Genomic DNA, 19,436 nt, shown 5'->3' on the forward strand with positions numbered 1-19,436 from the left:
CCGCACTGAACTGGATTATATGGCAGTGTGGACTCAAGATAATCCAGTTCAAAGCAGACAATATAAGATTATAAATGGGTCATATAGCTGTGTGGAAGGGCCTTGAGTCTACACTGCCATATAATCTAGTTCAAATCAGATAATCTGAATTTTATAGGCAGTGTGGATGAGGCCTAAGTGCCTACCCCTGGGCGCCACCTTGGTTGAGGAAGTTGCTAGGATATGAAGGGGGCGGGACCTTAAGGCAGCGGGGGAGGGGGGGGGGCTAAAGGCAGCAAAACCTACCCTTCTGACTGGCAGTTACGGGAAGAAAAGCTCTTCCTCATCCTCTGTAATTTGGACTATTTTTCTAGGGTTTTTTGATTGAAAGACATAGATTGGATGACTATGTCCTTTGTGGCCAAATTTGGTGTGATTTGGTTCAGTGGTTTTGTTGTTTACTCAGTCCTACACACAAACAAACAAACACACACACACACATATATACATATATATATTTACAGCATTTTTACCCCGCCTTTTTCACCCGAGGGGACTCAAGGCAGCTTACATAAATTTGCACAATTCAATGCCCAAAACAATACACGAAAAACAACAGCCCATACAAATCAAATAACAATACATGTATAAATTATAAATCCATTCATCCAAGATCCTCATACATAAATCTTAGTTCAGACCATGTGAAATCATTGTACTTATTCATTAAATGCTTGCACACATAACCATGTCTTTAGGGTTTCTCTAAAGCCCAGGAGAGTTGGGGCCTGCTGAATGTTGCTGGGGAGGGTGTTCCACAGCCGAGGAGCCACCACGGAGAAGGCCCTGTCCCTTGTTCCCACCAGCCGTGCCTCCAGAGACTATCTAGGCAACAGATCCTTCTGTGGTCATCTTCCTTTGGTTCTTTATAAATTCAGTGAAGGGTTTCCATTCTTCTTGAAGTTTCCGTGTATTTTGTTTGTTGTGTAGCTATAGTTAATTTCTCCATTTTGGCCATTTCAAAACCTTTTGTAATCCAAATTTCTGGTGTTGGCATGTTTTGTTGTTTCGTTTTGCGTATTCAGTTCTTGCTTCTGTAGTCATATAAAGAAAGACTCTTGATGTTTCAATGTCTGTTTGCCTAATAATCCCAGTAGAAAAAGTTCTAGTTTTAATGAGATTTTGTGCTCTAGTGTAGTTTCCATGTCTCTATGGATTTTTATCCAGAATTCTTTAGTTTTTGGACAAGTCCACCACAAATGATAGAAAGTTTGAGTTATTTGTTTGCATTCCCAACATATGTTGGATCTTTTCTATATCTTTGAGGGTTTTTCTGGAGTTCTGTACCATCTATATATCATTTTGTTAAAATTTTATTTGATGGTTTAACTCCTTGTAAATTATAAAGGACTTTTTTTTTAACTCCCAAGAAAAAGCCTCCCGAAGCCTGTTGTCTAATTCTAGCTTTCTTTCACAGAGGAAATGTGATTATTGGCTGAGAATTTTGAAGCAGAGCCTGTTCAGGGATTTCTTTTGCTTGAAAGAAGAGGTAGGAAAAGCATCTTGGATACGGTTTGGTTCTTCATCAAAAGTGGTTCCAACATGGAGAAATCCAACTCACCTGGACCTGAGGGTGGTTCTAACATGGGGAGACCCAACTCACCTGGACCTGAGAGTGGTTCCAACTTGGAGAGACCCAATTTGCCTGGACTTGGTGGTTCCAACATGGAGAGACCCAACTCACCTGGACTTGAGGGTGGTTCCAACTTGGAGAGACCCAATTCGCCTGGACTTGTGGGTGGTTCCAACATGGAGAGACCCAACTCACCTGGACCTAAAACAGGCAGGGCCCCTGAGAGCAGTGGGGAATCCGGGGAAAGAACTACGCACACATTCCTAAATGCGCACATACAGCACCAGCTCTTCAGGCAGTCCTCCTACCGAGAGGGTGAGGGACCCAGAGAGGTTTGCAGCCGCCTCCACGATCTCTGCCGCCAGTGGCTGAAGCCAGAGCAACACACCAAGACTGAGATGCTGGACCTGGTGATCCTGGAGCAGTTCCTGAGCATCCTGCCCCCAGAAATGGGGAGCTGGGTCCGAGAGTGTGGGGCAGAGACCTCTTCCCAGGCGGTGGCCCTGGCGGAAGGCTTCCTCCTGAGTCGGGCAGAGGACAAGAGGCGGGAAGAGCAGGTGAGAGCATTTCCTCCTGGTTTCACTAACCTTAGGACTGATGGATAGATTAAACCTAAATCCTGCTTTTCTTCCAAGATCCGACCAAAATGGGAGATAAGCCCAAGCCAAACCCTGTTCCCTCTGCCTCTTTTCTTACCTTCTCTGCTCCTCCTGGTGTCACCTCCATATCCACTGTCAGCTCAGTTGCTGCTCAACTCAAAATTGTTGACTCCAGATATTACATTGAAAATGATGGGAGTTGCAATACGGCTAGTCTCAGAATGCAGTTTCTGCACATTTGGAAAAAAAATCATTTTCTAATCTTTCTCCATACTACCTCTGAATTTCTCTGTGTTCTTTTAGGCCCAAAACAATTTTATTGAAGTCCAGCGTGATGTCCATACATCAGAGAAATCTTCAGACATCACCCAGAGGCTCCAGCAGAAAGAGCTAAAGCAGAAAGGAGATGGAGCTGCAGCCTTGCAGGGTAAGAAGGAACTCTTCTGGCAGTTTTGTTGTTTTAGGCTAGTGTAAATTCCCCTTTGCGGGGATTGTAGCACATCCACAATCAGTTTGAGCTTAAGAAGGTGCACATGCAGGATCATTTGTCCATGAGATGAGTATATAGGTATAGAATGGATAAAAGTGGAGACGCCAATGCAAATATTGTACAGAGATAGGAAAAGCTGAGGTCATGGATGAAGGAAAAGTTATAAAGGAAATTGTGGTATGGCTATGGGGTGGGGGAGAAAGAAAAGAATGAATAGAACTAAGATATATTAGAAAAATAAGTGGATAATATAGAAAGGAGGAAGAGTGACAAATAGGAAGAGGGTGGGGAAATGTCATAGATAAGTGGCCTGTATGAAATAAATGTACAAAATCTACTGATATAACAACAACAACAATGACAAACAACAAAATTAATGATCAGATAATCCATTGGAACTTGGGCCACAAATACTGGGCTGGAGAATGCTCCCTGTGTTCTTAGGGTCATTTTTTCATAGGTTTCTTTATAGACCATCATTGTCACCCCTGAGACATGTTTATGTGATCAGCTTTCCACACCTTGCTCTCTCCTCCAGGGACTGGAATGATGTTGTCGACAAATGGAGTGGAACTGAATCAGGTAAGCAGAGGGATTCCTGGGAAAGGAGAACTGGAGCTCCCTAGGTGTCATTTATTCCAGGCACAGTCATCGAAAATCTCTTGCAACAGAAAAGATTGAATGGGAGTTTCTTAAAAGTGAGATACTGAAGGCATAATTGTAAATAGTGCCAACAAGAGGGGAAAATAAGAGATATCTAAAGAAACCAGAATAAATATCCAAAGATCTTTCAGGTGAGCTAGGACTTAACAGGGATATGTAGAAGAAATGGAAAAAGGGGGGAGGATGGGCTGCAATCTCTGAAGCAGAATTCAAACAACTAACCAGCATAAGCAGAGAAAAGGTCTGACAAGCTAAAGCAGAAGATGATCTCAGGCTTTCCAGAGAAATTTAAAACTGTAAAAGGGAGTTATTTGGTTGTGTCAGTAGAAGAAGAAAAAAAGAGCAAACAGTAGGGTTTGCTCAACAGTCTCCCTTCCTGAGCTAGCCGGGGTGGTCTTGGGATTGGAGTTGGAGTCTCAGTGGCTAATAGTGCTGGGAGATCTCAACATCCATGCTGAGACCGCCCTGTCAGGAGTGGCTCATGACTTCATGGTCTCCATGGCAACCGTGGGTCTGTCCCATGTGGTGTCTTGCCCTACCCATGCTGCTGGACACACTTTGGACCTTGTTTTCTGTGCAGGATGGGGTGGTGATTGTGTGGAGGAACATGATTATACTTCCGTTGTCATGGACCCATCACTACATGGTCAGGCTTAGACTCTCTGGGAAACCAAACCTCTGCAGGGGTGGGGGACCAATTAAGATGGTCCATCTCAAGAGGTTTAGTCTGGTTTTAGGCTTGGCCATGGAACCTCTGTCCCAAGAGGTTTATGGATCCGGATGGATTCCTGATGGCTTGTCACCTTGGCAAGCAATTCTGTTGAAGCTCTGGCTGACCTCTGGAATGGGGAAATAGCCAGGACAGTGGACAATTTAATGGACACTTATTGGCCAGTGTCCAACCTCCCCTTTTTGAGCAACGTCTTGGAGCATGTAGTGTCCTCCCCACTCCAGGGATTTCTGGATGAGACGGATGATCTAGATCCATTCAGTCTGGTTTCAGGCCTGGCCATGGAACCGAGACAGCTTTGGTCTCCTTGGTGGAGGACCTATGCAGTGTGCTAGACAGGGGGAGTGTGTCCCTGTTGGTTCTTCTGGATCTCTCAGCAGCTTTCGATACTATTAACCATGGACTCCTTTTGGTTGTCCCATTGGGATGGGACTGGGAGGCACTGTTTTACAGTGGCTCCAGTCCTTTCTGGAGGGCTGTAGCCAGAAGATGGTGCTGGGGGACTCCTGTTCGAACCCCTGGCGGTTAATTTGTGGGGTTCCATGGGCTCGGTTTTATCCCACATGCTGTTCAACATATACATGAAACTACTGGGAACAGTCATCTGGAGTTCTGGCGTGCGGTGTCACCTACATGCAGATGACACCCAACTCTACTACTCCTTTCCACTTAAAGCCAAGGAAGCTATCCTGAACCTAAACCAGTTTCCTTTCATCAGTAATTTACTGGATGAAGGAAAACAATTTGAAACTTATTCCAGATAAGACACTGGTATTCCTGGTCAGTTAGAAGGCAGATTAGCGAATAGGAATCCAGCCTGTGCTGTATGGGGTCAAATTCCCCCCTGAAGACACAGGTTCACAGTTTGGGAGTTCTCCTGGACTCAGCACTGAACCTGGAGATCCAGGTGTCGGAGGTGGCAAGGAGGGCCTTTGTACACTTAAAACTTATGCGCCAACTGCGCCCTTTCCTTGAGAAGCCAGATCTGGCAGTGGTGCCTTAACATCACGTCTGGATTACTGTAATGCACTCTATGTGGGACTGCCTCTGAAGAGTGCTCAGAAACTTCAGCTGGTCCAAAGAGCTTCTGCCAGGTTGCTCACTGGGGCTGGAGACAAGGAGCAGACAATCCCCCTGTTGCAGCAGCTCCAGCTGATGAAGATGAGGGATTTGGTATTCCAGAGCCCGGGAGACTGGATGGGTTTTTCAATGTGGGAAATGAGGGGAGTTTAGATCCTGTCTCTGAGAATGGGCTTGAAAGTGAAACTGCCTTGGAGCCTATGCACTGGCTGGCAAAAGCCATTCACCTGCTTGTCTCATAGCAACCCCAGATAAGGATGGGCGAGAAAGTTTACCTGAAAATATACCTGCAGTCAGCAGGAATCTTAGAAGCCACAGAGATTCGGTGACAAACAACAGTGTGAAAAATCACAGAGGCAAGGGAGTCAAGGTCACAGGTATGACTTCATGGTTTGCAGACCTTAAATCAAGGAATTGTTTCCTTGAGTCAGATCAGGCAACACGGCATAACAGTGAGGATCTTGAATTTTGCTTCAAGTTCATGTTTTAGTTTAAGATCTTGGGAATTTGGATTCATGTTTTTAAGACATTTCTATGATCTTGGTTTTGGATTCATGTTCATGTTGGGATTGTTTTACTGGATTCATCCCCATGTTCTGATGATGGTAGTTCCTGTACCTTCTTTATAGAATAGATTTGTACTGTTTGGAATATTGCCTTTGGAATGTTTTTTCCTATTTCTAGTTTGATTTTGGGCTGCATCCAAAGGAATATAGTGCCTAGATTAAGGGAAGTCATAGTGTTCTTTCTACTTTGGTGCGACGTCACCTAGAATAACACTGTGTCCAGTTCTGGGCACCACAATAAAAGTTGTATATTTTAATAATCAGATCCCATTTCTGATTCTAAATATCAATTAAGAAATGGATGTTATGGTGGCATTGTCTCTACAAAGCTTAAACTATGGCATGGAAGCCATAGCCCTTTCTCTTTCAAACAACAAGAATGTAAATCTACTTTAAAGATTTTCTTGTTATTATTTTTCTTGATAGCCCTTATGTGAAAAGGATTCTTTTTCTTTTTCCACCAGGGCCCAATTGCCTTTAAGGACGTGGCTGTCAATTTCTCCCTGGAGGAGTGGGTTCTCTTGAATCCTGATCAGAGAGTCTTGCACACACAGATCATGGAGGAGATTCGTGGGATTTTAGACTCTCTTGGTAAGGCCCCCTCACTGATGGAGATTTCTATTTCGAAATGCAGTATCTCAGTCAGCAGCTCCCTAGTGGGAGCAGGATCCTAAATCATCACAATCACTGAGAGTTCGCATGGCAGGGCTTATGTTAAAAATACGAGGGCTATTCAGAAAGTACATTACGTTTTGGAATTAAAAATGAACAAAGTATAGGAGAAAACATTTACCATATGCAGTTGAAAGCCACAACCAAATACCACATCTCACGTAGTCGCCATTCAAATCTAGGCACTTATCATAGCGATAAATGAGCTTGGAAACTCCTTCCCCACTAAGTTCTGCCGCCTCCGTCGTCAACCCTTCCCCCTACCCACAGCTGCGCAGCATCGCCAAAACGCTGTATTGCCAACCATGCCACCATTGTTGGAAATAAGTGGTTGAGGCGGTAGAACTATGTTGAGAAGTGGTATTTGGGTTTGGCTTTCAACTGCAAATGGTAAATATTTTCTCCTATACTTTGTTCATTTCTAATTCCAAAACTTAATGTATTTTCTGGATTGCCCTCATATATGACATGAGAATAATATTGACTTGGTGCCTGAGCAACAGCAATCTTAGCACCAATTCGGACTCCAGTGGGAAGAGTCCAAGAGTTCCACACTCCCTCGCAGCATCTGGAAAACCTCTCAAGAATGATCACCCCAGATCAGTCACACTGTTTGTGAAGTTCTTCCTAAGATTTTGTGGATTTCCCTTTCTTGTTATTTGATTCCCTAAGTTGAGATCCTCTTCTCTGGAGCAGCAAGAAGCAACTTTTCTGTGACAATCCTTCAGAGAGTTCAATACAATTGACATGTCCCTTATTTGAAAAAAAAAGTAATTCCATCAATTGTTCCTCTGGGTTTAGTTTTCAACTCCTTTACCACCTTGGTTGCAAATTTCCAGTTTGTGTATGTTGTTTTTCTGCTGGGATTCCAGAATTGTTAACAGTGCTTCTGAGGAGGCCAAGTCAAAGGAAAAGATGCTTGCACTATTGTTTCCCTTGATGTGCAAATCCTATCTCTGGCTAGCATTTACTGGCTCTTAACCTGTTCCTGGCACACACACTTTTAATCCACATTAAATTGAAAAACACAAGCTTTGTTATTATTTTAGAATTAACAATGTTATATATCATTTGTTTTTTGTAGACGATGAGAATTTGATCTATTTTACATCATTTATGCCCCTGGATCTTATATTAAGGAAACAACAGCTTTTAATTGAACTGCACAGAAGCCTAGGATATATAATGTTTTATAGTTGATCTCCATATGGGAAGTTTTAGATTGTTTTCACTGATTTTAACTGATTATTTTAAGGTCCTACAAAGAAGGACTTATGTTCCAGTTTGGACTATTTATAATGATTGTATTTTATATTGTGTGTTTTAATGCTACTGGAAACTGCCTTGAGTCTGTTGGAGAAAGGTGATATAGAAATTTCCCAAAATTGGGGTGCGCATTAAGGTAAAGGTTTCCCCTGACGTTAAGTCCAGTCATGTCTGACTCTGGGGGTTGGTGCTCATCTCCATTTCTAAGCCGATGAGCCAGCGTTGTCTGCAGACACCTCCAAGGTCATGTGGCCAGCATGACTGCATGGAGCGCCGTTACCTTCCCACCGGAGCGGTACCTATTGATCTACTCACACTGGCATGTTTTCAAACTGCTAGGTTGGCAGAAGCTGGAGCTAACAGAGGCCACTCATGCCGCTCCCGGGATTTGAACCTGGGACCTTTTGGTCTGCAAGGTCAGCAGCTCAACGCTTTAACACACATCGCCACCAGGGCTCCTGGGGTGTGCATTACTTTTGTGTAATATAGTAAAATTGTGCAGATAGGTGTGTTCACACAGGAGAGCATGCACTAGCCTCCCTGCCTGGCCCAAGACGCCTTTGCCTCCTCCGCTCCAGGGCCCATCCGCTTCACCTCTGCTCCCGGGGTCCGCAAGACTCACGGCCAGCTCCTGCTGCCGCTGGTGAGGCCTCCGTCTGCCACACACACCTAGGGACTGAGCAAATGATCTTGGAAAATATTTCAGTGCTTTTTCTAGTAGCAGGTTATCAGGGATACTATTGTTGCTGGGTATATTTTGTGGTGGTGCCTCTGGGTCTTGTTTTCAAAGTAATTTCTGTGTTTCACATTGTGCAGGAGCCAGTATTGCTATTTTCTATCCTCAACCAGGTAAATGGATTGAGGAGCAAAAGCATAAGTTGGATATCAAGTGTGCCATCTAAACCTCAAGCATACCAAATGTATTTTGGGCTCTGTTTCTGCTTTACTTATCACTCGGTGGATGTAAATCTGTACCTCACTGAGTTCCAGTCAGTTGTACTGGGAACGGGTTGGGTACAGGGGCGGCTGAAACTATAAACCGGGTAAGCAACTCTGGGTTGCACAAAATCCGCTAGGGCTTTGAGTGCCCAGGGAGGGTTACGAGGGTGCCTCCTAGCATCCCGGTTCAGCGCCGAGGTCTACCTCTCAGCGCTCGGCTGAGAGCTCTCAGCCTCAGCCTGGAAAGAAAGATGGTTCTGCCCCCTTCCCGGCTGAGTGCTGGCTATGGGCAGGCCTCGGCACTGAACCAGGATGTGTGTGTGTGTGTGGGGGGGGGGGGGGAGATGCTCAGCTGGCCCAGGTAGGGACAGCCATCCTGGTTCAGCGCTGAGACCTGGCCGTCGCCGCTAGGCTCAGAGTGCTCAGCTTGGAAGGGAAGGGGGCAGAGCCACTTGAATGACGGACAGCCGGGGATATTATTATTTCTTGATCATCTGAAAAAAATAGACTGTTTTGTTGAAGGCTTTCATGGCCAGAGTCACTAGATTGCTGTAGGGTTTTTAGGCTGTATGGCCATATTCCAGAGGCATTCTCTCCTGGTGTTTTGCCCACATCTATGGCAGGCATCCTCAGAGGTTGAGGTCTGTTGGAGACTGGGGAAGAACCTACAGCTCAAAAAACCTACAGTAATCCAAAAAATACACTGTTTTCTCAAAATGTTAATTGTCTCCCCGCCCCCACCCCCATTAGTGCTTCTTTGTATTGACTCTTGTTTTCCAAAGTTTTAATTTGTATTTCTTTTACTCTTGGTAATGGGGGCTTGATATATACATCTTAGGACCTAAATACCCTAAAAGTACCAACTCCCATCAGATTTTGGAAGCTATGCAGAGTCAGCCATAGTTAGTACTTGGATGGAGCTGCAGGTTATATTTCTGCTGTGTTGTCGTAAGCTGAAAGCTGTTCTGTGTCATTTCCCTTATATGATGATTTGTTTTTTGTTAACAGAAAATGTCCAGCAAGAAAAGCCATCAGGAGCATTTCATCGTAAAAGGAAGTTGCAGCATTGCAAAGAAGATGAAAATCAATCTAAAGCATTGCAAATGACCTCACCATCATGTGCAACAAGAAACACAGAGCCAACTAAATTGACTGAATCAGATCATGACGATAACGACAAGATACCAATATCTGAGCTTCCACCTGGACCATCAGCAAGTCAAGACCATCTTACAGTGACCACAGCAACACCATTAGCACCTTCAATTATTGACCTAACTGGGACCGACACCGAAGATGTGGATGATGATTTATTAGGAGATGCAGTCCTGCCATCTAGTCCGCAAACCATTGAAACTGTAAGTAGATAAAATTTTAACTTATTAGTACACATATTAGAAAAATATCATTGGCCTAGGCCTGTCCAGTTTGTTTAGCTCTTGTTGAAAGGAGGGAGGAATGGAGGTGGAGGATGAAAAGGGCACTTTTCCAGAATTCTGTATTATAAAATATCTCAGAGCTATTTTTAGGTAGATTTTATTAACATATACATTCAGTAAATCTGTTCAGAACTGCCACCATAATTTTATATAACAATTTGTGTTTATCATCATTTACATTTATAATTAATATGCAACATCTCCCTTTCTGATTGGCCATTGCCACAAGGTTTATTTTATTTCCATTTTTTATTAAAGATTTCATAATAAGGTATTCTAGGTATTGATACTGCATTGCAATAAATCTTTGAAAATCTTTAAAAAGTTAACATACACTACATATTATTTTTTTTCCAGGAATTAAGCATAGACCCATTATCGATTTCAGATGATTGTGGAGAGTGGCCATCTAAAATAAATGATGTGGTACGGAAAATACTTGTGAAACGAGGACCTCAGCAAGTCACTGACAAAGATTTTCCTCGGGACGCTAAGCGTAGGAGATTTACCTCAAAACATTATACAAGGGAGCTGCGCAACGGAAAGAAAGTCAACAGGATTTGGCTACTATATTCTAAATTGAAAAATGCAGTTTTTTGTTTTGCTTGCAGAGTTTTTGGAAACGCGAATTGTCATCTTGCTAGTAGCCAAGGCTATTCTGACTGGCAGAACTTGTCCAGGTTTTTGATTAGTCATGAGAAATCCCATACTCATATTACAAACTGTACATCTTGGCATGAACTCTCTGCACGTTTACGTTTAAACGAAACTATTGATGCTGAACATGAAAGGCTTATTCATGCTGAAACTGAACATTGGCATCAAGTTCTGAAACGCTTACTATGTGTAGTACAGTTTTTGGGGACTCAAGGATTGGCATTTCGGGGGGAAAAAGATGCTCTATTTGAACGTAATAATGGCAACTTTTTAAAAATGGTAGAACATATAGCAAAGTTTGATGCTTTTATGGCTGAACATCTGAGAAGAATCACTTCCAAAGAAACACGCGTTCACTATTTGAGCCAAAATGTCCAGAACGAGTTTGTTAGTTTCTTGTCAGCCAAGATCCAAGGTAATATTTTACAACAATTACATCAGGCAAAATATTATTCTATTAGATTAGACTGCATTCCCGATGTTAGCCACACCGAACAAATGACGTTGGTGGTAAAATTCGTAAAAATTGAAGCAAATGAAGATGTCTCAATTAAGGAACATTTTTTAGGCTTTGTTCCTATTACCCATTCTTCAGGTGAAGGTCTCACAGAAATTTTACTCAAAGAGTTAGAGGCACGAGGCATTCCTTTAAAAACCATGAGAGGCCAGGGCTATGACAATGCTTCTGCAATGAAGGGAAAGCATGTTGGAGTCCAGAAGAGGATCCTTGAGTTAAATCCTAGAGCCTTTTATGTACCATGTGGAAACCACTCCCTGAACCTGGTCTTAAATGATGCAGCTCTGTCTTGCAGCGTTGCAGTAGACTGTTTCAGCACCATACAAGAAATCTTTAACTTTTTTTCAAGTTCTACTGAAAGATGGAGTATTTTGTCAAAGCATGTTTCAATTCTCAAAGTCAAACCACTCTGCAATACTAGGTGGGAAAGTAAAATCGAGGCATTGTTACCTTTGAGGTTCCACATTGAAGAAGTATATGATGCCTTATATGAAGCTTCTCAAGAGCAGAAATTTGGTGCATTTGGTAGGAACACTGCTATCACGCTTCTAAAGAAACTGAAAAGCTTCAAGTTTCTATGCTGTTTAGTGACATGGCATGAGATCCTACATAAGATAAATATGGTGAGTAAACGGTTGCAAAAAGTCACAAATAATCTTCAAAGTTCTATGGATCTTATTAAGAGTGTACAATCATTTCTAGAAAAGATGAGATCTGATGAAGGTCTAAATAGTGTCATTAAAGATGCAAAGGAACTTGCAGAAAAAATTGATGTTGCTGCTGACTTTGAAAAAGAAACGCTAGTTCAACCAAGAAAAGTAAACGAGAGTGAAGATGAAGCTGCACATTCCAATGAGAGTGAAGATGAAGCTGCACATTCCAGTAAGAGTGAAGATGAAGCTGCACATTCCAGTGAGAGTGAAGATGAAGCTGCACATTCCAGTGAGAGTGAAGATGAAGCTGCACATTCCAATGAGAGTGAAGATGAAGCCGTGCATTCTGATAAAGATTTTTTTAAAGTCAACTTCTTCTTTGTTGTGCTTGACACAGCAATATCCTTATTAAAGGAGAGATGTGAGCTAATGGAAAACCATAGTGAAAGTTTCAAATTTCTGTTTGACATTTCAAGGCTTGGGAAAAGTTTGAATGAAACAGAATTGAAGAATGACTGTCAACATCTTCAAACTGCTTTGAGCGACGGAGAAGACTGCGATGTGAATGGTGATGATCTGTTTGATGAGCTACAAATATTTGCACCTATGCTGCCCCCTGGAAGCAACCCAGCTGAAGCCTTGTCTTTCCTAACCAAACGTGGTTATGTGGATACTTTCCCAAATGTTTATATTGCATTGAGAATTCTGTTAACACTTCCAGTATCCATGGCTAGCGATGAAATGAGTTTTTCAAAATTAAAACATATAAAAACATATTTAAAATCCTCTTCGGGCCAAGAGTGCGTGAGTGAACTAGCAACCTTGGCCATTGAAAAAGACTTGTTGGATGAAATGGAAACAGACTTACTAGTACGCGAGTTTTCAAAATGGAAAGCTAGAAAAATCTTTTTTTAATTTTAAAGGTGTTCAAGTTAATTTGTGTTAAGGCAAACGGGATGTTAAAATATCCACTCAAGTGAAGGGGCCAGAGGCTAGCTATGTTGCCACACTTATTGCCCTGGGCCAGGCTGGCGTGGCACTTCTGAAGGACAAGAGTTTGCTTCCTTCAAAAGGAGGTGTCTATTCTCATGGGGCTGCATTCTCCAAAACAAAACTGATTGACAGACGCAACAAGCATGCGATTGAGTTGTCTGTTATTAGCAAGCCCAAAGTCTGAAAAATTTTCTGAAGACACAGCATGATCAGGAAACCTTTGTGTAGTACTTGTAGACCAAAAATAAAAACAAAACTTAAAATTGTTGCTAAGTTTAAAAAAATGTTTGCACTCTTAAAAAAAAGTTAATGTTGTTAATTCTATGTAATGTAACTATATGAACATAATGATGTAAATAAACTTCTGGTTTGTAAGGTAACTCTTTTGTCTATTCTGGTCACCTCGACCTTCTACGTTTTATTTTTCAGTGATTGGTTTGGGGGGGTACTGTTTGCTTACACTTGAAAATTACCTAGGGCTGGCTCCACTATATTTGCTCCTCCTTTGTAGTAGTGATCTGCAAGACTGAAATGTGAAAATCAGTGACACCCTTCTAACAAAACTCTGAATTCAGATTCCCCTGCCTTAGCAGAATGGTGCTCTTGAGAGCAGCTATTGCAGCAGGGGATTTCTCAACAAAGAGCCTGCTTGTGGTGGGTGCTTTTGTTGTATTTCCCACCCAAGTATGTGTTCCTCCTCCTTGGGAAAAGGGAGCAGTGGAACTTGGCCCAGGTATGATACATTCTTCTATTGTAAATGGAGGTTCTGCTCTGCTCCCTGAACTCTGATTGGTTACCTTTATCCAAGCAGTGGATACAACCCAAGAAATGATAGAATGATCTCAATTCAAGTTCAAGGTAAGCCGTTTAACATCACAGTGATCCAAACATACGCCCCAACCACAGCTGCTGAAGAAGCAGAATTAGATCAGTTCTATGAGGATCTGCAGCACCTACTGGATAACGAGACATTATTGGAATGCTAAGGTGGGCAGTCAAATGGCAACCAGGATCACAGGCAAGCATGGTTTGAGACAACAAAATGAAGCAGGGCGTAGGCTGATACAATATTGCCAGGAAAACTCACTGTGCATAACAGACATCGTGAGGAGTGATAATGATAATAAATGATAATAGGCACTGCCAGTCTCATAAATATTTTGATAATATTTGACAAATAGCTTCAGTGGTCGAAGGTTATTGATATCTTTAAATGGTGCTTGCTATAAGTTTTTAAATTGTTTTATTTGATATCTTAATTGGGTTTTTATATCAGGATATGATGTTTTAGCGTTGTGAGTTTTACGGGCTGTATGATCATGTTCCAGAAGCATTCTCTCCTGACGTTTCGCCCACATCTATGGCAGGCATCCTCAGAGGTTGAGACCCCTCATCCTCTGAGGATGCCTGCCATAGATGTAGGCAAAACGTCAGGAGAGAATGCTTCTGGAACATGGCCATACAGCCTGGAAGACTCACAACAACCTAGTGATTCCGGACATGAAAGCCTTTGACAACACAGAAATACAATGACCCAGTCTCTGCGTGACAGTACTTCAGGTGTTCCAAGACGGTTATTCTATCAGGTTGTGAGGTATATTGGAAAAACTAAGATAACTAGTTAACTAAGATAATTATATTGGAAAAACTAGATATCTGTGGAAGGTCCAGGGTTGGAGAAAGAACTCTAGTGTCTTGGAGGCCAGTGTGAATGTTGTAATTAATCACCTTGATTAACATTAATAGCCTTGCCAGCTTCATGACCTGGCTTCTTCCTGCCTGGGGGAATCCTTGGTTCAGATGTGTTAGCTGCCTCTGATTGATTCATGTCTGGAATTCCTCTGTTTTCAGAGTGTTGTTTATTTACTCTTCTGATTTTAGAGTTTTTAATACTGGTAGCCAGATTTTGTTCATTTTCATTGTTTCCTCCTTTCTGTTGAAATTGTCCACATGCTTGTGGATTTCAATGTTTTAACTGATTATGTATTGTGGCTGGATGTATATGTATGAATTGTATATGTTGTATGCCGGTTTGAATCTCACCCACGGGAGAAAAGCAGTATAGAAATGAAGAAATGATAATAATTTTATATAGCAGGGTAGGTGCCCTTCCACACAGCCATATACCCCAGAATATCAAGGCAGATATTCCACAAGATTATCTGTTTTGAACTGGATTATTTGAGTTCACACTGCCATCATCCTGCCATGTCTCCTGTGTCATCAGATGGGAGCCCCTCCCACGCAGGGACTAACTGCCACTCTGGGGCCAGAGTAAAAAAGGGGGGCCAGGAAGACATCATTCCAACATGTCTCCTGGGTCAATGTAAAAATATAATAATATATTGTGAAGAAGTGTATAATTATATTTTGTTTATAGATGATATGTGTATTTGATTTTGTTTAAACAGCCAGGTTTGGCTAAGTTTAAAATGGTGAGTATTTCAGTTGACCATATGTATGGGGGAAGGTAGCCATCTTAGAATGCTAGAACAGGTTACCATAGCAACAGGGGCGGAGCCAACCGCCGCTTGGAAAGGAAAAGGGGAATGTTTTAAAACCCAGCAGTTGGTGATTCTCTAGTCACAGAGAAGGATCTGATTCTTGTGTGGAGAATCAGACTGGCTTAAATAGAAAGATTTGAGTCAGATTTAGGTTAGACCAGACTAGGCAAGTTAGGTGATTTGTCTAGGGTCTTTTATAGAGCCTGTGGATTAGGGAGAATTAATCCCAGGGGATCCAGTAGGATCAGGGTTTAGTGTAACTTAAAGAAAGAAGTATTTTGAAAGTTTAACCACCTCATAACCGTTGTAACCATTAAGCGAAGTGCCTTTACCAAGTTATCTGAAACCATCAAGCTCTGTACCTGCAATAAACTTGTTTTGATTTTATTCTAAATAAGCCTCTGTCATACTCTCATATTAAGTTAAGTAACATCAACGCCTGAAGTGGAACAAATAGAGAAAGCTTATAAGAACCAGCACCATCTGCCTGACGTCTCCATTGGTGGCAGCGAAGAAGATAATCAAACAAAACATTAATTAACATCATCTCTCACAAAACATCTTTATTAAGTGGTGGTATCTGTGTGTGTGTGTGTGTGGGATCAAAAAAGGGTTCCATCACTGACACACACTCCTGTCAGACACCTCACCTCTGTACAGTATTGGTGGCAAAGCTGAGGGACTCTAAAAGGGATTCCATTCCCTGTCACCTCAGCTCCTTACATAAATTGGTGGCAGCGGTGGGATTCAAGGGGATTCCATCATCTGCCACATCAAGTCTCCACATTAAAAATACTAATATTATGCTATACTAATAATATAATATACTGTATACACATATAATATTGATAATAATATTATAATGTAATACAATATAATAATAATACACTATTATAATTGTATATTATATATTACATGTAATATTGCAAATATTACAATATAGTGGTATAGTACAATATGGTAATATATCATGCTTATATTGTGCTATGCTAATAATATAATGTATTATAATGTAATACAATATAATAATAATACACTATTATACTTGTATATTATATATTACATGTAATATTACAAATAATATTACAGTATAGTGGTATAGTACAATATAGTAATATATAATGCTTATATTGTGCTTTTTTTTCATTTCAGGAGCGACTTGAGAAACCATAAGTCGCTTCTGGTGTGAGAGAATTGGCCGTCTGCAAGGACGTTGCCCAGGGGACGCCCAGATGTTTTGATGGTTTTACCATCCTTCTGGAAGGCTTCTCATGTCCTCGCATGGCGCTGGAGCTGATAGAGGGAGCTCATCCATGCTCTCCCCAGGTTGGATTTGGACCTGGCAGCCTTCAGGTCAGCTACCCAACCTTCACGTCACAAGGCTTTAACCCACTACACTACCGGGGGCTCAATTTATATTGTGCTATAATAATATAATATAATATAATGTACAGTAGAGTCTCACTTATCTAAGACTCGCTTATCCAAGGTTCTGGATTATCCGATGCATTTTTGTAGTCAATGTTTTCAATATATCATGATATTTTGGTGCTAAATTTGTAAATACTGTGCAGTAATTACAACATAACATTACTGCGTATTGAACTGCTTTTTCTGTCAAATTTGTTTATAACAAGATGATTTGGTGCTTAATTTGTAAAATCATAACCTAATTTGATGTTTAATAGGCTTTTCCTTAATCCCTCCTTATTATCCAAGATATTCGCTTATCCAAGGTTCTGCCGGCCTGTTTAGCTTGGATAAGTGAGACTCTACTGTAATACAATATAACAATATATTATTATTATTATTATTGTAATTAATATTGCACCTTCCCCAGAGATATATGGCAAGCCCCAATCCTTTTGAGTTTTAGAAAAGCCTTCATCAGTTTGTGCAACCTGATGATGTGGGCAAGATTCTTGGAGCGGTGAGGGCGACTACCTGTGCCCTAGATCCCTGCCCATCTTGGCTTTTAAAACAGGCCAGTGGTGGGTTAGTTGATTGGTTTGTGGCAATAATTAATGCCTCTTTGGGGCACGGCAAATTTCCATCCAGCCTAAAACAAGCCGTGGTAAGGCCTATTTTGAAGGCCTCATTAGATCCGACCAATCCTTGTAACTACAGGCCAATCTCTAACCTACCATTCTTGGGCAAGGTCTTGGAGCGGGTGGTTGCCTCTCAGCTCCAGGGATTCTTGGAAGATACGGATTTTCTGGACCAATCACAGTCTGGCTTCAGGCCTGGGTTCAGTACCGAGACGGCTTTGGTCGCCTTGGTGGATGACCTCCGCAGGGAGCTGGACAGGGGGAGTGTGACCCTGCTGGTTCTCTTGGACATCTCAGCGGCTTTCGATACCATCGACCATGGTATCCTTCTGGGGCGGCTCTCTGGGATGGGCCTTGGGGGTACTGCACTCCAGTGGCTCCAGTCCTTTCTGGAGGGTCGTTCCCAGTTGGTGAAGCTGGGGGACACCTGCTCGGACCCCTGGCCATTGACCTGTGGGGTCCCGCAAGGTTCTATTTTGTCCCCCATGCTTTTTAACATCTACATGAAACCGCTGGGAGAGGTCATCCGGAGTTTTGGAATACGGTGCCATCTCTACGCGGATGACACCCAACTCTATTACTCTTTTCCACCTAAATCCAAGGAAGCCCCTCGGATTCTGGACCAGTGTCTGGCCGCTGTGTTGGCCTGGATGAGGGTGAACAAACTGAGACTTAATCCCGACAAGACAGAGGTCCTCCAGGTCAGTCGTACGTCTGATCGGGGTATTGGGTGGCAACCTGTGCTTGACGGGGTCGCACTCCCCCTGAAGGCGCAGGTCCGCAGCTTGGGGGTCCTCCTGGATTCGGGGCTGACACTTGAGGCTCAGGTGTCGGCCGTGGCCGGGAAGGCCTTTGCACAACTAAAACTTGTGTGCCAGCTGCGACCGTACCTCGAGAAGTCTGATCTGATCAGGGTGGTCCATGCCTTAGTTACCTCTAGACTGGACTATTGCAATGCGCTCTACATGGGGCTGCCTTTGAAGACAGCCCGGAAATTACAACTAGTACAGCGTTCGGCAGCCAGGCTTCTAACCGGAGCGAATTATAGGGCGCGTTCAACGCCTCTGTTTAAATAGCTTCACTGGCTGCCATTTACTTTCCGGGCCCAATTCAAGGTGCAGGTTATCACCTACAAAGCCCTAAACGGTTTGAGACCCACCTACCTTAGAGACCGCATCTCCCTCTATGAACCCACACGTTCTCTTCGCTCGTTGGGGGAGGCCCTTCTCTCGCTCCCACCACCCTCACAGTCACGGTTGGTGGGGACGAGAGAGAGGGCCTTCTCCGTCGTGGCCCCCCGGCTTTGGAACTCTACCTAGAGAGATCAGGCAGGCCCCTACCCTCCTCTCCTTCCGGAAGAGCTTAAAAACCTGGCTCTTCCAAAAGGCCTTCGATGTTTAGTTGTTGCTGGATTGATCTATCTGTCCATTCCATAATAGTCCCATTGTTGTTGTCTTGCCATTTTATACTGCACTTTATTGTCCAACTGTGAAATTTCCTTTTCCCATTTCGTATCACTCTGCATTTCGCTTGGGATCTACGAATTAGTCTCTTGTTTTTAACACTGTATCCTGCTTGTTGATTTTAATGATTGTTTTTATTGATGTTGATGTTTTTTACTGGGATAATTGTTTTATTGCTTTGTTACTGTTTTGTTTGTTTTATTGGGCCTGGCCCCATGTAAGCCGCCCCGAGTCCCTTCGGGGAGATGGGGCGGGGTATAAAAATAAAGTTATTATTATTATTATTATTAAAAACATGGCTATGTGCTCAGGCTTTTAACGAATAAACGGCAAAGACGACTCAAACTGATGTATGGATAAAGTACGAGGATATTGGATGAACGGATTTTAAGCATATGTTTTATATTTTATACTGTACTAGCTGTGCCCGGCCACGCGTTGCTGTGGCAAAGTATGGTGGTATAGGAAATAAAGTATTGAGGAATTGGTGGTAGTTAAGGTAAAGGGTAAAGGTGTGGAGTCCAGATAATCCAGTTCAAAGCAGA

The 19,436-nt window shown here is 42.5% G+C and overlaps 1 protein-coding gene across 1 annotated transcript; it reads left to right on the plus strand.

The window, feature by feature from the left end:
- Positions 1 to 3,243: 3,243 nt before the first annotated feature.
- On the plus strand, positions 3,244 to 13,256 carry LOC103282039 (zinc finger MYM-type protein 1). The gene is made up of 4 exons (XM_008124521.3): positions 3,244 to 3,283; positions 6,205 to 6,331; positions 9,626 to 9,975; positions 10,414 to 13,256. The coding sequence occupies exons 1-4, from the start codon at positions 3,248 to 3,250 to the stop codon at positions 12,796 to 12,798; spliced, it is 2,898 nt and encodes a 965-aa protein (XP_008122728.2). The 5' UTR covers positions 3,244 to 3,247; the 3' UTR covers positions 12,799 to 13,256.
- Positions 13,257 to 19,436: the final 6,180 nt, after the last annotated feature.

Source organism: Anolis carolinensis, chromosome 2 (assembly GCF_035594765.1).
Source record: "Anolis carolinensis isolate JA03-04 chromosome 2, rAnoCar3.1.pri, whole genome shotgun sequence".
Classification (NCBI taxonomy): domain Eukaryota; kingdom Metazoa; phylum Chordata; class Lepidosauria; order Squamata; family Dactyloidae; genus Anolis; species Anolis carolinensis.

What these genes read in the sequence shown, in the direction of transcription:
- LOC103282039 (XM_008124521.3), top strand. Translation starts at nt 3,248, where the DNA reads ATGATGTTGTCGACAAATGGAGTGGAACTGAATCAG. An exon ending in ATGGAGTGGAACTGAATCAG is followed by an intron (nt 3,284 to 6,204) that starts GTAAGCAGAGGG and finishes TTTTTCCACCAG; the next exon opens with GGCCCAATTGCCTTTAAGGA. An exon ending in GTCCGCAAACCATTGAAACT is followed by an intron (nt 9,976 to 10,413) that starts GTAAGTAGATAA and finishes TTTTTTTTCCAG; the next exon opens with GAATTAAGCATAGACCCATT.